Source organism: Rana temporaria, chromosome 12 (assembly GCF_905171775.1).
Source record: "Rana temporaria chromosome 12, aRanTem1.1, whole genome shotgun sequence".
NCBI classification, from domain to species: Eukaryota; Metazoa; Chordata; class Amphibia; order Anura; family Ranidae; genus Rana; species Rana temporaria.
In genome coordinates, this window is record NC_053500.1 from 140,439,527 (window position 1) to 140,454,647 (window position 15,121).

Below are 15,121 nucleotides of genomic sequence, written 5' to 3' on the forward strand. Positions count from 1 at the left end.
AGACCCAGGTTTGGGGTGCACAGGATAATCCCCAGTCCTTTTGTAGTAAACTGTGAACACCATTAAAAAAGGTTTCTTATTTATTAGAGGACACCATCGTGTGCATGTTGTAGACCTGAAAATTGTTGTGGTTTAAGGCTTATTTTTTATCATTGGAGAGTGAGCTTGAAACCCAGTGCTCCCCGAAAATCTCCTGTGATCCCAGAAACCGAGTGCTTCCCGAGAATCTCCTGTGATCCCAGAAACCGAGTGCTCCCTGAGAATCTCCTGTGATTTCAGAAACCTAGTGCCCCCCGAGAATCTCCTGTGATCCCAGAAACCTAGTGTTCCCCGAGAATCTTCTGTGATTTCAGAAACCTAGTGCCCATCGAGAATCTAATGTGATCCCAGAAACCGAGTGCTCCCCGAGAATATCCTGTGATCCCAGAAACCGAGTGCTCCCCGAGAATCTCCTGTGATCCCATGAAACCTAGTGCTCCCCGAGAATCTTCTGTGTTCCTGTGATTTCAGAAACCTAGTGCCCATCGAGAATCTAATGTGATCCCAGAAACCCGAGTGCTCCCTAAGAATTTTCTGTGTTCCTGTGAGACCAGAAACCCAGTGCTCCCCTAGAATCTCCTGTGTTCCTGTGATTCCAGCACCCCAGTGCTCTCTGAAAATCTCCTGTGTTCCAGTGAGCTCAGAAACCCAGTGCTCCCAGAGAATCTCCTGTGTTCCTGTGATCCCAGAAACCTAGTGCTCCCACGAGAATCTCCTGTGTTCCTTGAGAAGTTCCTGTGAACCCAGAAACCTAGTGCTCCCCGAGAATCTCCTGGGTTCCTGTGATCCCAGAAACCTAGTGCTCCCCGAGAATCTCCAGTGTTCCTTGAGAAGTTCCTGTGACCCCAGTAACCCAGTGTTCCCCGAGAATCTCCTGTGATCCCAGAAACCCAATGCTCCCCGAGAATCTCCTGTGTTCCTGTGATTCCAGCACCACAGTGCGCTCTGGAAATCTCCTATGTTCCAGTGAGCTCAGAAACCCAGTGCTCCCCGAGAATCTCCTGTGATCCCAGAAACCTGGTGCTCCCCGAGAATCTCCTGTGTTCCTTTGATCCCAGAAACCTAGTGCTCCCTGAGAATCTCCTGTGTTCCTGTGATCCCAGAAACCCAGTGCTCCCCGACAATGTCCTGTGATCCCAGAAACCTAGTGCTGCCCGAGAATCTCCTGTATTCCCCGAGAAGTTCCTGTGAGCCCAGAAACCCAGTGCTCCCCGATCTTCTGTGTTTCTGTGATCCCAAAAACCTAGTGCTCCCCGAGAATCTCCTGTGTTCCTTGAGAAGTTCCTGTGAGCCCAGAAACCCAGTGCTCCCCGAGAATCTCCTGTGTTCCTGTGATTCCAGCACCCCAGTGCTCTCCGAAAATCTCCTATGTCCCAGTGAGCTCAGAAACCCAGTGCTCCCCGAGAATCTCCTGTGATCCCAGAAACCTAGTGCTGCCCGAGAATCTCCTGTATTCCCCGAGAAGTTCCTGTGAGCCCAGAAACCCAGTGCTCCCCGAGAATCTCCTGTGATCCCAGAAACCCAGTGCTCCCCGAGAATCTCCTGTGATCCCAGAAACCCAATGCTCCCAGAGAATCTCCTGTGATCCCAAAAACCCAATGCTCCCCGAGAATCTCCTGTGATCCCAGAAACCCAATGCTCCCCGAGAATCTCCTGTGATCCCAGAAACCCAGTGCTCCCTGAGAATCTCCTGTGTTCCTGTGATCCCAGAAACCCAGTGCTCCCAAGAATCTCATGTGTTCCTGTGATCCCAGACACCCAATGCTCCCCGAGAATCTCCTGTGATCCCAGAAACCCAGTGCTCCCTGAGAATCTCCTGTGTTCCTGTGATCCCAGACACCCAATGCTCCCCGAGAATCTCCTGTGATCCCAGAAACCCAGTGCTCCCCGAGAATCTCCTGTGATCCCAGAAACCCAATGCTCCCCGAGAATCTCCTGTGATCCCAGAAACCCAGTGTTCCCCGAGAATCTCCGGTGTTCCTGTGATCAAAGCACCCCAGTGCTCCCCGAGAATCTCTTGTGGTCGCACCAACCAAGTGCTCCCTGAGTATCTCCTGTGTTCCTGTGATTCCAGCTAAAGGTTAGTTATTTTGAATTTTCGGATGTTCGTTCTTTCGAATTTTCAGATTTTCATTCTTATTTTCGAATTTTCTAAATTTCGGAATTTAGGAATTGCGATCATAACGAATGACCAGAAAAACAAAACAAATAACAATGCAAATAAAACAAGCTTTTGGGCAGTGCACATGTCTAGTAGTGGTGGTGTAGTTGGTGGTGTAGTAGTGCAATAGTAGCAGTGCTATAGTAGCAGTGTAGTAGTGCTGTAGTAGCAGTGTGATAGTAGCTGTGTAGTAGTGCTATAGTAGCGGAGTAGTAGTGCTGTAGTAGCAGCGTGATAGTAGCGGTGTAGTAGTGGCGCTGTCAGATTGCGCTTTGCGTTGTCGAGTTGTCAGTGATGCCCATTGTTGCCCATTGCTCATTGAGATTTTGCTTTCTTCCCTTGCAGCGCCATCACCAAGGACAACACTCTGGTGATCCTGTCCAGCGTGGCCCCCGATGCCGGACGCTACTACGTGCAAGCTGTGAACGACAAGAATGGCGACAACAAGACCAGCCAACCCATTACGGTCATAGTGGAAAGTGAGTAACATCCCGACATGCAGCTTGTGGGCCGTAATCATTTCCAACCATTTCTAGATTCCAGCAGAGTCGGATTTATTTCCCTAGGATTATAAAGTGCCAAGGGCAATGTTGGCGTTCTATAAATCAAGAGTAGTCCAGAATAATAATGGATCAGCGGCGATGACGGCCTTGGGCCGCGCGCAAGTTTAATTTGTGATCTTCGCCGGGGTAGCAACAAAGGGGCAGATCCACAGACAGAGTACGCTGGCGTATCTACTGATACGCCGGCCGATCTATTTCTATGTGGATCTGGCCCAAAGTTTCCTAAAGAAGCCTGCAGAGCGTCCGGCGGGCCCTCGGATGTTATTCCCGTCACATACGGGTGTCACTCGGGTGAGCACATAGAAGGAATGGTCGGTGCCCGCTATCTCAGCCAGCTTTAGAGGAGAGTCAGGGTTGGCGGGAAGCAGATCGATAGCGAAGGGAGGAATTAAATGCCAAATGAAAGGAAATAAAAGCCCTTTTAATCCTGAACTTCGCAGACAGACAGAAAAGCTGCTGATCCAGCAAAGGGAATGCGGATGTGGCTGGTTTATCGCGGTCGGGGAGAAACTGGCGCAAATAAAAAAAAAAAAGGTAATAGCCCTTAGCGGGATGCCACCTGTAATCTCCGAGGCGGATAACTGCCGGAGAATAAGGGAAAAGTACGTCGGCGAGCAGCTCTGCGTTATCCCAACTTTGTGAGATAGAAGAGGGATACATTGTAACAGAATATACACATTGGGATAGAAGGGGGATACATTGTAACAGAATATACACATTGGGCCAGATTCAGAAAGACTTACGCCGACGTATCTACTGATACGCCGTCGTAAGTCCAAATGTGCGCCGTCGTATCTATGCGCTGATTCTCTAAATCAGATACGCCTGAATTGTGGCAAGATACGACCAACGTAAGTCTCCTACGCCATCGTATCTTGGGTGCATATTTATGCTGGCCGCTAGGGGCGCTTCCGTTGATTTACGCGTCGAATATGTAAATGACCTAGATACGCCGATTCACTGTCATAGTGAACAACGATCAGTGACGTCACACGTCCAGCCACGCCCCCCTACAGTAAGAAAAACACATAAGGGAACACTTAACCCCTTTAGTGCCCCCTGCTGGTTAACCCCTCCACTGCCATTGTAATTTTCACAGTAATCCGTGCATTTTTATAGCACTTTTCGCTGTGAAAATGATAATGGTTTTAAAAATGTGTCAAAAGTGTCCGATGTGTCCGCCATAATGTAGCAGTCACAAAAAAAATCGCTGATCGCCGCCATTACCAGTAAAAAAAAAAAATATTAATAAAAATGCCATAAAACTATCCCCTATATCGCAAACGCTATAACTTTTGCGCAAACCAATCATTAAACGCTTATTGCGATTTTCTTTTTTTTTTTACCACAAATATGTAGAAGAATACGTATCGACCTAAATAAATGTTTTTTTTTATATATATTTTTTGGGGATATTTAATATAGCAAAAAGTAAATAATATAATAATGATTTATTTTTTTTAAATTGTTGCTCTATTTTTGTTTATAGCGCAAAAAAATAAAAACCGCAGAGGTGGTCAAATACCACCAAAAGAAAGCTCTATTTGTGGGAAAAAAAGGACGCCAATTTTTTTTGGGAGCCACGTCGCACGACACGTCGCAATTGTCTGTTAAAGCGACGCAGTGCCGAATCGTAAAAAGGGGTCCAGTCATTTGGCAGCCAAATGGTCTGGGGCTGAAGTGGTTAAAAAAAATAATAGGGTCCTGAAGGGCCAGAAAGGGCCTGGAGCTGAAGTGGTTAATAGTTAGGGGTTCACATACTTTTCCTTGCCCCTGTATATGGACCTGGCCACGTCCGGTGAAGGATCTCACCGGCGGGTCGGAGTTCTCACTGATACATTGTATCCGAGTTTATTGCAGGACAAAGAAATGAAGACATTTCATCACTTTATTGTTTTTTTTTATTTTTATATTTATTTCCTCATTGCTCCACTTTGTAGATTAGCGCAGTGCGTTTTGAGCGAAGCGCGGTCTCTCCGGTGGAGGTGCACTCCAGGCGTTTTTTCTGTGGCCCTTCCATGCCATTGTCAGCCTCTATCACGTTTATTACATAACACGGCTCTCCATAGGATTCCTGATTTCAGTCTTTTCTGGACACGGATATAAAAAGCCCCGGCTTTCGCTGTAAGGGGAAAGCACTTACATGCAATTTATCAGGTCGCCGTAGACGTCGGCTGTCCGAATATGTACAGTTATTACCTTTCTAGAACACGGAATGCTTCCACTTCCGTGGCCTTTATACTGCAATATAAGAGCACTGAACCCAATCTTATATAAGCTTTAACATGTGAATGTCATTGGAGAAGTTGTTGTCGGTCTTTCATTAAAGTAAAACATTTTCTGAAAGGGGGGGAATTTATGTTGGGAGGGGGGGAAAGGGATTTGCGCTAGGAGGGGGAGGGTGGGGGTTGGGGGATTGGGAATTTGTACTAGGAGGGGGGATTTATGATAGAAAAGTAAAATATTATTATTCTATATTTTGGGGGGTTATTTGTGGGGGTTATTTGTGCTAGTAAGAATGATTGGGGGCAGGGCCTTTGAAGGAATTTGGGGGCCCCAAGCAAAATGGGGGCCCCCAAGAACCCCCCCGCACGCAAAGCCTACATTAGCGATACACAAATTTTTTACACCCATGTTCTTACTCCCCCCCCCCCCCCCCCCCACAGTCCCTATGTTTTTCTATTCTCACCTCCCCTTCTTCCCTGTAGGCTGCCGCTGTAGCGTGGCCGAGCTCCTCTTCCTCCTGTCAGTCCGGTTTTCTATCATTATGGGTCCCCAGTCTCCTATCAGATAGTGCCCGGGCACTGCGTGGTACAGGAGATTCAGTTTCCTGTGTTCCCGGCTGAAAGGAAGTGAGCACTCAGTGTGCACTTCCTGTCAGTCTGTCCGGGAACAGGAAACAAAATCTCCTGTACCACGCGCGGTACCCGGCCGGACTAACAGGACTCCAGGAGGAAGGAAGAGGAGCTCTGCCACGTTACAGCCTGGGAAGGGGAAGTTGGAGGCCCCAGGCCAGCTCGGGGCCCCAAGTAATTGTTTGTTTTGCCTGTCCTGTAGCGACGGGCCTGATTGGGGGGTATTTGTGATAGGAGGGGGGAAATTTGTGGGATTTGTGCGGGAGGAGAATTTGTGCTGGAAGCAGGACAGCCATGACAAATTTTGTGGCCCCTTACACAGCTTTAGGCAGGGAGGGCCCCCCGGGGAGGGGGGGGGGTGTGCTGACGAAAAAAAAAAAAAACAAGTGTAATCTCTTCTCTCCTGACGAGAGATAATAAGCATGGGGGGGGGGGTCTCCTGGGGACCATCGGGCCCCTTACAGGTGTAATGCAAAAACAAATGAAAAATAAAAAATAAAACGGGAGGGGGGGCGGCCGGGGACCATTGGGCCCCTTACAGGTGTAATGCAAAAAAAAAATGTAAATATTAAAAACGGGGGGGGGGGGGGGATGTGGCGCCAGCCGGGCCTGTAATGGGCCCTGGGGATCATCGGGCCCCTTACAGGTGTAATGCAAGAAAAAAAAACGGGAGGGAGCCAGCCGGGCCCCTGGGGACTATCGGGCCCCTTACAGGTGTAATGCCTGATGGCGGCCCTGGCTGGAAGAGACGGATTTGGAGTGGGGGGAGACGATGTGTGCATGGAGGGGGATTCTTTTTTTGCGGTGGGGGGCAATTTGCGCTGGGGCATATGGGGGAGGATGGATTTGAGCTTGGGGGAGAGGAGGGTTGGATTTGTACTGGGAGGTGGGAATTTATGCTTAGGGGTAAGCACGCAGATTAATTCTTAATTTTTTTGGCTGACACATAATGCTCATACATCCTAGAAGTGGGGCACAATTTGGCACGTTGGCCATTAGATGACTTTGTCCCGACTTTGGCCGATTTCCTGCAGCCCATTTGCATTCCAGCAATGGCTGCCATGGCATTTCTCAGGCTGGGTTTCCGGAGGGCGACAACAGGGGACCATGCCTGTCACTTGTAGTCTCCGTTGAAGGCCCATGTGACTGGGGGACAACACAGGAGCACAATCGGGAGGCAAGAAGAGCGTTGTCACCCATAACAGGAAGTAACTGAGCAAGGGGGCCTCTTATGCCAGTGAAGGGAGGAATCTAGGGGCAAATGCCAATTAAAGGACAAGTCTAGGGGGCAGGAGCCATTAAAGGGAAGTTTCTAGGGGACAGGTGCTACTAAAGGGAAAAGTCTAGGGGGCAGATGTTTGTGAAGGGAAGAGTCTAGAGAGCAAATATAAGTGAAGATAATAGTCTAAGGGGCAGATGCTAATAAAGGGAAGAATTGAGGGGGTAAAAGCCAGTAAAGGGAAGAGTCTAGGGGCATATGCCAGTGAAAGGAAGAGTCTAGGGGCATATGCCAGTGAAAGGAAGAATCTAGGGGCATATGCCAGTGAAAGGAAGAGTCTAGGGACAGATGCCAGTGAAAGGAAGAGTCTAGGGGGCAGTAGCCATTGAACGCTACTAAAGGGAAAGGTCTAGGGGGCAGATGCCAGTGAACGGAGGAGTCTAGGGGGCAGATGTCAGTGAAGGGAGGAGTCTAGGGGGAAAATACCAGTGAAGGGAGGAGTCTAGGGGCAGATGTTAGTGAAGGGAGGCGTCTAGGGAGAAAGATGCCAGTGAAGGGAGGAGTCTAGGGGGCAGATGCCAGGGAAGGGAGGAGTCTAGGGGGAAAGATGCCAGTAAAGGGAAGAATCTAGGGGGCAGATGCCACCGAAAGGAAGAGTCTAAGGGGCAGATGCTAATAAAGGGAAGAATTGAGGGGGCAAAAGCCAGGGGCAGATGCCAGTGAAAGGAAGAGTCTAGGGGAAGATGCCAGTGAAAGGAAGAGTCTAGGGGCAGATGCCAGTGAAAGGAAGAGTCTAGGGGCAGATGCCAGTGAAAGGAAGAGTCTAGGGGCATATGCCAGTGAAAGGAAGAGTCTAGGGGCAGATGTCAGTGAAGGGAGGCGTCTAGGGGGAAAGACGCCAGTGAAGGGAGGAGTCTAGGGGGCAGATGCCAGGGAAGGGAGGAGTCTAGGGGGAAAGATGTCAGTAAAGGGAATAATCTAGGGGGCAGATGCCACCGAAAGGAAGAGTCTAGGGGGGCAGTTGCTAGTAAAAAGAAGAGTCTAGGGGGTAGATGTCAATAAAATGGGCGGAACATATGTTTTATTTCTCATTTATTGAGTGACACAGGAAGTCTTTCAACTTTGTACTGCCACCTACATTGGACACTGCTGTCTAGGATTGGGCACTGACAAAAAAAAATTGACCATCCTAGGATAACTCCTCCTGTTTCCAGCATCCCTCGTTTTTTTGCTAGTGTCCTAGGAAGACACTGTTTTTTTTTATATATAGCTCTGCTGTGTTAGGTCTAACGAGTTGGCACCTTTTTCGGCATGATCATCATCAGCCTGGCCTTAAAAGTATGGCGCCTGGACCCTGCTGGACTTGCGGAGATCGCCTGGAAGTGGCCTTTGGGCACTGGGCTTCGCCTTGGCGCACTTTCCAGGTCCAGAGTTTCTGGCATTTAGCCCACTTAGTAAGTTGGCCAATCAGGCTAAGCTCTTAAGTTCTATCTCAATTAATTAGATTTCTGGGCGCCTTTAATCCCCCCTCCCCCTCCCACCGGTTTTGCCTCAGAAGTTGTAAAAGGATTTTACTGTGAGTACAAAAATCCAATTTTCCATCATATTGTGCAATCTTTTATTCATTATTATTATTATACGGGATTTATACAGCGCCAACAGTTTGCACAAAATTCATTAAATGATGTGCTTGTGTCGGCTTTAATGGCAATAGATGGATAAAAAGAAAGAAAGAGAGATAGAAAAAAGGACATTTCGTTTGCCATTTGAAAAGATTGAAAGCTGTGCTGGGGGTTTGTGCCGCGGGTTGCATTCCGAGCCGGAATGGTAAAGTCCCAACTAATCTCCAGACCCCGGCACTGCTGAGTCAGCAGGATAGCTAAACACACGCCCGGGATTTACTGCCCGCTGTCCCGACCAACGCTCCCAGACACCGCTGGCCCTTCTGCTGACAAAGGCAATGTTTTACAGAAGCCGTATCGCGCGCAGACCTGGAACAACGCATCGCGGTCATCCGTTATGTGCACCAGGAGCCATTATAAGTGTAACGCAAGTTCTATGATACATAAAACAGAACTTGGGTGACCTGCTGCCTGGACGCTGAAATAGACGCCAACTGGTGAGAAGCGGAAGAGCGAGGCGCAATAATACAAGGTGTCATGGGTTGACCGGAAGACTCCATATAATTAAAGTGACCTTTTCAGGATACAAAAAAAAGAAAAACACCAAAGTATACAGAAAAAGTACAAAAAATGTGAAATAAAAACAAACTAATAATAACTACCGTATATATTCGAGTATAAGACAAGTTTTTCAGCAAATTTTTTTTGTTCTGAAAATGCCCCCCTCGGCTTATACTCGAGTCACCTTTTTGCGCCTGATCTTCCGGATTTTGGGGACCCAGTATCGGCCGGCCGTAGGTCCCCTGGACCCCAAACTGGGCACACATTTTGTAGCCCAACTCTTCCTCTACAAGTGTGCAAAGTTTGTTGTCTGGAGGGCCTACGGCCAGGGAGCACTGATTTTTCAAACCCGGGCACCCCTTCCATAGACTCCCATGTTAAACAGTAATTTCTCCAGTGAATTTGGGGACCCGGTACTGGCCGGTCATAGGTCCCCTAGACCCAAAACTTGGCACATATGTAGCCCCATTTCTCCTCTACAAGTGTGCAAAGGTTTTTGTCTGGGGGACCTATGGTCGGGGAGCACCGATTTTTCAAAGCCGTAGGTCCCCCAGACAGCTTCCATAGACTCCCATTTTAAACGTCAGTCTAGTAAGTGAGAAACTTATATAGCGCAACACATGCGACTGAATCGCCTCTGGGCGCTTAGTATCCTTTCCCTACTGTACTTTTGCCCTCAGAAAAGATGGGTTTTGAGTTTTTTTCCGAAAGGCCAGGTGATTCACCTCCAACCGGATGCTGGTTGGTAGAGCGTTCCATAGTCTAGGTCCTTGGATTCCAAATCTTCGTTCTCCTTTGGACTTGTATCTGGCTTTGGGTCTAGTCATGGGCACAGTGAGGCACAGCGAGGCATGCACATGGGCACAGTGAGGCATGCACATGGATACAGTGAGGCGCAGTGAGGCATGCAGATGGACACCCTAGGCTTATACTCGAGTCAATACGTTTTTCCATCTTTTTGTGGTAAAATTAGGTGCCTCGGTTTATATTCGGGTCGGGTTATACTCGAGTATATATGATAAATTATAGGTATTGGAATTTCCTTTCAAATTCGAAAATTCATAAATTTGAAAATTTGAGAATTCGTAAATTCGTAAATTCGTAAATTCGTAAATTCGTAAATTTGTAAATTCGTAAATTCGTAAATTTGAAAATTCGTAAATTAGAAAATCCAAATTTTGTTTGGGAACCACGTTGCGCGATTGTCAGTTAAAGCGACGCAGTACCGAATTGCAAAAAGGGGCCTGGTCCTTTAGCTGCATAATGGTCCGGGGGTTAAAGCGGAGGTTCACCCATAGCTTACACTTTTTAGCCTTAGATTCCTGCTCGTTTTGTCTAGGGGAATCGGCTATTGGTTTTAAAATATGATCCGTACTTACCCGTTTACGAGATGCATCCTCTCCGTCGCTTCCGGGTATGGGTTGCGGGAATGGGCGTTCCTTCTTGATTGACAGTCTTCCGAGAGGCTTCCGACGGTCGCATCCATCGCGTCACGATTTTCCGAAAGAAGCCGAACGTCGGTGCGCAGGCGCAGTATAGAGCCGCACCGACGTTCGGCTTCTTTCGGCTACTAGTGACGCGATGGATGCGACCGTCGGAAGCCTCTCGGAAGACTGTCAATCAAGAAGGAACGCCCGCTCCCGAAGACCCATACCCGGAAGCGACGGAGAGGATGCATCTCGAAAACGGTAAGTACGGATCATATTTTAAAACCAATAGCCGATTCCACTAGACAAAACGAGCAGGAATCTAAGGCTAATATAGAAACAAAAACCGAATTGGGTGAACTCCCGCTTTAAGTGGTTAAATATGCCTAGAAAGCCCAATCCCTCTGTCCACTCTTTCCATTAGACTTGATTAGGACGTGGTGTGTAGTATACCTTTAGTTGCCCACAGTGCCACCTTGTGAGGACACCATTTACCTATCCTCGGGAAATTGATGCATTTTGAGAGCCTCCATAGTTGGAGCGCAAACACTATATTGTCTTGTGTATTGTGGTTCTCAGTCCATCTTTTTCTTGTGTCTTTTGTTAGAGTTCATATTTGTGTCTCTTTGTATTTGGTTTTGTCTCAGCAGATGTCGGTGGCCCCGCAGACCCGATTGCTCCCGTTATTGTCATTGCACCTCAGAACACAAGCGTTGTGTCTGGGACCTCTGAGGTGATGATGGAGTGTGTGGCCAATGCCAGGTCAGTATAGACGATCAGCCAAAGTATTTTCCTTCCTTTATCAAGTTTTATCCACATGTCAGAGTGCAGATCATTTATTTAAATCCGTGGTCTCCAAACTGTGGTCAGGGGGCCAGATGTGGTCCGTTGCATGTCTTTATCCGGGCCCTTGAGGCATTATTCCCGTCACTGACACCAGAGATGGGGCACTATTCCTTCCACTGAGACTAACAATGGGACACTATTCCTCCCACTGACACCAGAGATGGGGCACTATTCCCCCCACTGACACCAATGATGGGACACTATTCCTCCCACTGACACCAATGAAGGGACACTATTCCTCCCACTGACACCAATGATGGGACACTATTCCTCCCAATGACACCAATGAAGGGACACTATTCCTCCCACTGACACCAATGAAGGGACACTATTCCTCCCACTGACACCAATGATGGGTCACTATTCCTCCCACTCACACCAATGATGGGTCACTATTCCTCCCACTGACACCAATGATGGGTCACTATTCCTCCCACTGACACCAATGATGGGTCACTATTCCTCCCACTGACAACAATGATGGGTCACTATTCCTCCTACTGACACCAATGATGGGTCACTATTCCTTCCACTGAGACCAACAATGGGGCACTGTTCCTTCCACTGATACCAACAATGGGACACTATTCCTCCCACTGACACCAATGATGGGACACTATTCCTACCACTGACACCAATGATGGGTCACTATTCCTCCCACTGACACCAATGAAGGGACACTATTCCTCCCACTGACACCAATGAAGGGTCACTATTCCTCCCAATGACACCAATGATGGGACACTATTCCTTCCACTGACACCAATGATGGGGCACTCTTCCTTCCACTGACACCAACAATGGGGCATAATTCCTCCCATCGATACCAAAGATGGGGCATAATTTACTCTCGTTGGCCACAGTCCGGCCTCTCTAAAGATTGAGAAACTTTGGAGACCCCCGATTTAGATCGACCTGCAGTCCATCAATATGTTCTCACTATCAACTTTTGGTCTGCAGCAGTATAAGAGTTCAGGAAGGTGTGAGAGACCTAAATTGTAATTCTGGATCATCTCATGTTGTGTCAAAACATTAAAAAAATAAGTTTCCTCCCCACATTGGCGTTTTGGCTGACGAACAACAAATTCTTTTCTCTCACTTCAGACCCCTCGCCAAGTTGAATATAATCTGGAAGAAGGATGGATCTCTCGTCTCCGGCGGGGTGAGCGAATTTGGGCGTCGTCTCACCATCCTGAACCCCACCTTGAGTGACGCCGGATATTACTCTTGCGAGGTGACGTTACGCAGCAGCAGCGTGCCCCCCGTCACAGCTGGAGCTCACCTTACTGTCCTTGGTAAGAGCGCCAATGGGATCCTGGGTGGGAATTCATCTGTTTGTTGGAAATAAATCCGTCTTGAATATTATTTTATTGCACTTTGTACATCGCTATCAAGAGAAAGTCACCCCAATGAGGGGTGTGGGGGGGGGGGGGGTAGTGGGATGGGTGCAAGGATGGACTGGCCATTGGGACTACCAGGAGTTTACCGGTGGGCCGATGGCTCAGTGGGCCAGCTTCAGTGACAGCGGACCGTCGCCACCCTCCGCTGTGCTCAGAGAAGGGGGAGGACCAGAGGAGCAGGGGGGATGACAGAGGCGCACGGGGGGACCAGAAGGAGCACGGGGGGACCAGAAGGAGCACAGGGAGGGGACAGACAGCTGATACAACAGCTATGGCCTGGGAGTTTCTCACTTCTGCCTAATCTTGTCCCATGGAGGGTGGGGGGGGGGGCATTGAACTGATTCTTTGCCCCGGGTGAAATAATGTCTAGCTTCCCCACTGGTACTACCTATAAGAGTACCAGCCGTTCTACGCTAAGTAGAGTGGCTAGTGAAGGGGGAGAAGTGGCGGGGGGGGGGCGAAGTTGTTCGACCACCATAGGAGAGACCTGTCAAAGTGGGCCAATCTGGATGAAGTCCAGGGCCAAATTTTTGTTCCAGTCCATCCCTGGATGGGTGGCAGAACTCAAGAAAGGAAAAATGAAGTCAAGGTCACATACTGGCATTAAATGAAAAGAATTGGCTCCTGCAGTAAGGTGAAGTGATGATGTTGGCAGGGCCATGTTGATTGGACCCTGGGCAAAAAAATTCTTTGGGCTCTGAGACAAACAATAAAGCACAGTAACACATGCATTACAGGTTACACAAGTGTGAAGGATGCTTGCATATTAATCCATGATTACTGCTACTTTTTCATATAGTTTATGACAATGTCATTTAGCTATGGTGTCCCATTGAAGGAAGCAACAGTGTGGACTAGGCTTTTTTCTTTTTTCACGTTACGTGACAGGTCCACTTTATGGCACACATATTTCAGAGAGAAGTTATTAAGCAGGTGCGCTGCCATAAACAAACCGACTAGAGTGTTTCCTGCTCGTCACGAAGAATCCACCAGGGGAATACTCTGTCCAATCCAATTATCTATCGGCGGACAGTGTGCGCTAATCTCAATGACACGCCGAGCTTTCTGGCGGTTTCTAATTGATTACAGCTCTGTAACGGATATATATCCCTAATTAGCAAATCCCAGTGGCCTGCAGAGTTAGAAGACAATGATTTTTTTTTTTTTTTAGAAAAGGAAAACTAAATGGATCCCATTTAAATTGAATCTGTCAGAAGACAAATACCCATCTCAGAAGCCTGCGGTGGAGACAGCTGTTTCCCGACTTAGGGCGGGTTCATATTTGTGTAATGTGGTAACGTTTTGGAATTGGCTGTTAAAAAAAATCGTACCTGAACCTTGTCTGGCAACACGTCTAATGCACTACCATGTGCAATATGCGTGGTTTCAGCACAGTTGTGGTGAGGTCCCATTAACGTGAATGGGTCACATTTGGTGGTGGTCAACATCAAAGATGGCAGCTTGTAAAAAGTTCCCATTTATACCAAGGATGGAGAACTGTTCCTTCCATTCAAACCAATGATGGGCCATTGTTATGCCCCCTGATCCTCCCACTGGTCACTGTCCACCTCCCCTAAAACCTGAAGGACAGTAAACTGGCCGTTAGCTTAGAAAGTTGTGAGACCTCTGCTGTAGACTGGTGACTTTTCCCATCCAGTTGCCATTGGGTTACGGCATGGAATCTCACTTTGTACAGCTTGGATAAATCAGGTTGTTTATGAAGCATAATTCAGCTAATTCCCTCTTGTGTTCCAGAGCCGCCACAGTTTGTGAAAGAGCCCGACCGACATTTGACAGCGGAGATGGAGAAAGTCGTGGACATTCCATGCCAAGCTAAAGGTGAGTACCAGATGCACCAATAGCAAACTGTTGTCCTTAAATGAATTACTTTTTTTGTTTTCTCTGCTTCCGGCTGGGCTTACTACATGCGTTGCTGCACTTTGCATTAAGGTTTTTTGTTTCATCTGAAGGCACAGTGTAAGGCAACGCCCCCCAAAATGCAGCACGCAGAACTTTTACAATATGGTGCATTGGTGGGAACAATGTATTTTCTTATGTCTTTGCATTTTTTTTTTTTTCAAATTTTTTTTATTTATGAACAAACAGAGGAGCCGGTCCGTTCCGGACCACAACATATACATACGGTCCAGCAGTGTCCACAAAATCAAAATACAAAATACAAACAAGGGGAAGACCGCATAAGATACAACATCACAGGTGTAGCATTTGGCTGGCCTCACTTGCGGGTCTCTGTAGGATCCCCGCCTTCCAGAGATGGCAGTGAGGTTCCCAAACTGAGAGCCCCTACAACTCCCCTGCGTATCACTCGGGGTAGTTTTGACATGCTAATTCTGGCTCTCTAAGTTAGTCTTTGCATTTTTATACCGTTCTGTGTAAGCACAATTTAGAAAAGGGCCTTCAAAAAAAC

General features: G+C 47.9%; 1 protein-coding gene across 2 annotated transcripts in view; it reads left to right on the plus strand.

Moving 5' to 3' along the window:
• SDK2 (sidekick cell adhesion molecule 2) overlaps positions 1-15,121 on the plus strand; it is a 582,140-nt gene that overhangs the window by 432,997 nt on the left and 134,022 nt on the right. Inside the window, exons 5-8 of one of the 2 annotated variants that reach the window (XM_040330991.1) lie at positions 2,546-2,679; positions 11,095-11,209; positions 12,398-12,588; positions 14,449-14,532. In XM_040330991.1, coding sequence (XP_040186925.1) covers positions 2,546-2,679; positions 11,095-11,209; positions 12,398-12,588; positions 14,449-14,532 — 524 coding nt within the window. The remainder of the gene's footprint in view (positions 1-2,545; positions 2,680-11,094; positions 11,210-12,397; positions 12,589-14,448; positions 14,533-15,121) is intronic. The other variant, XM_040330992.1, reaches the window with a different exon arrangement.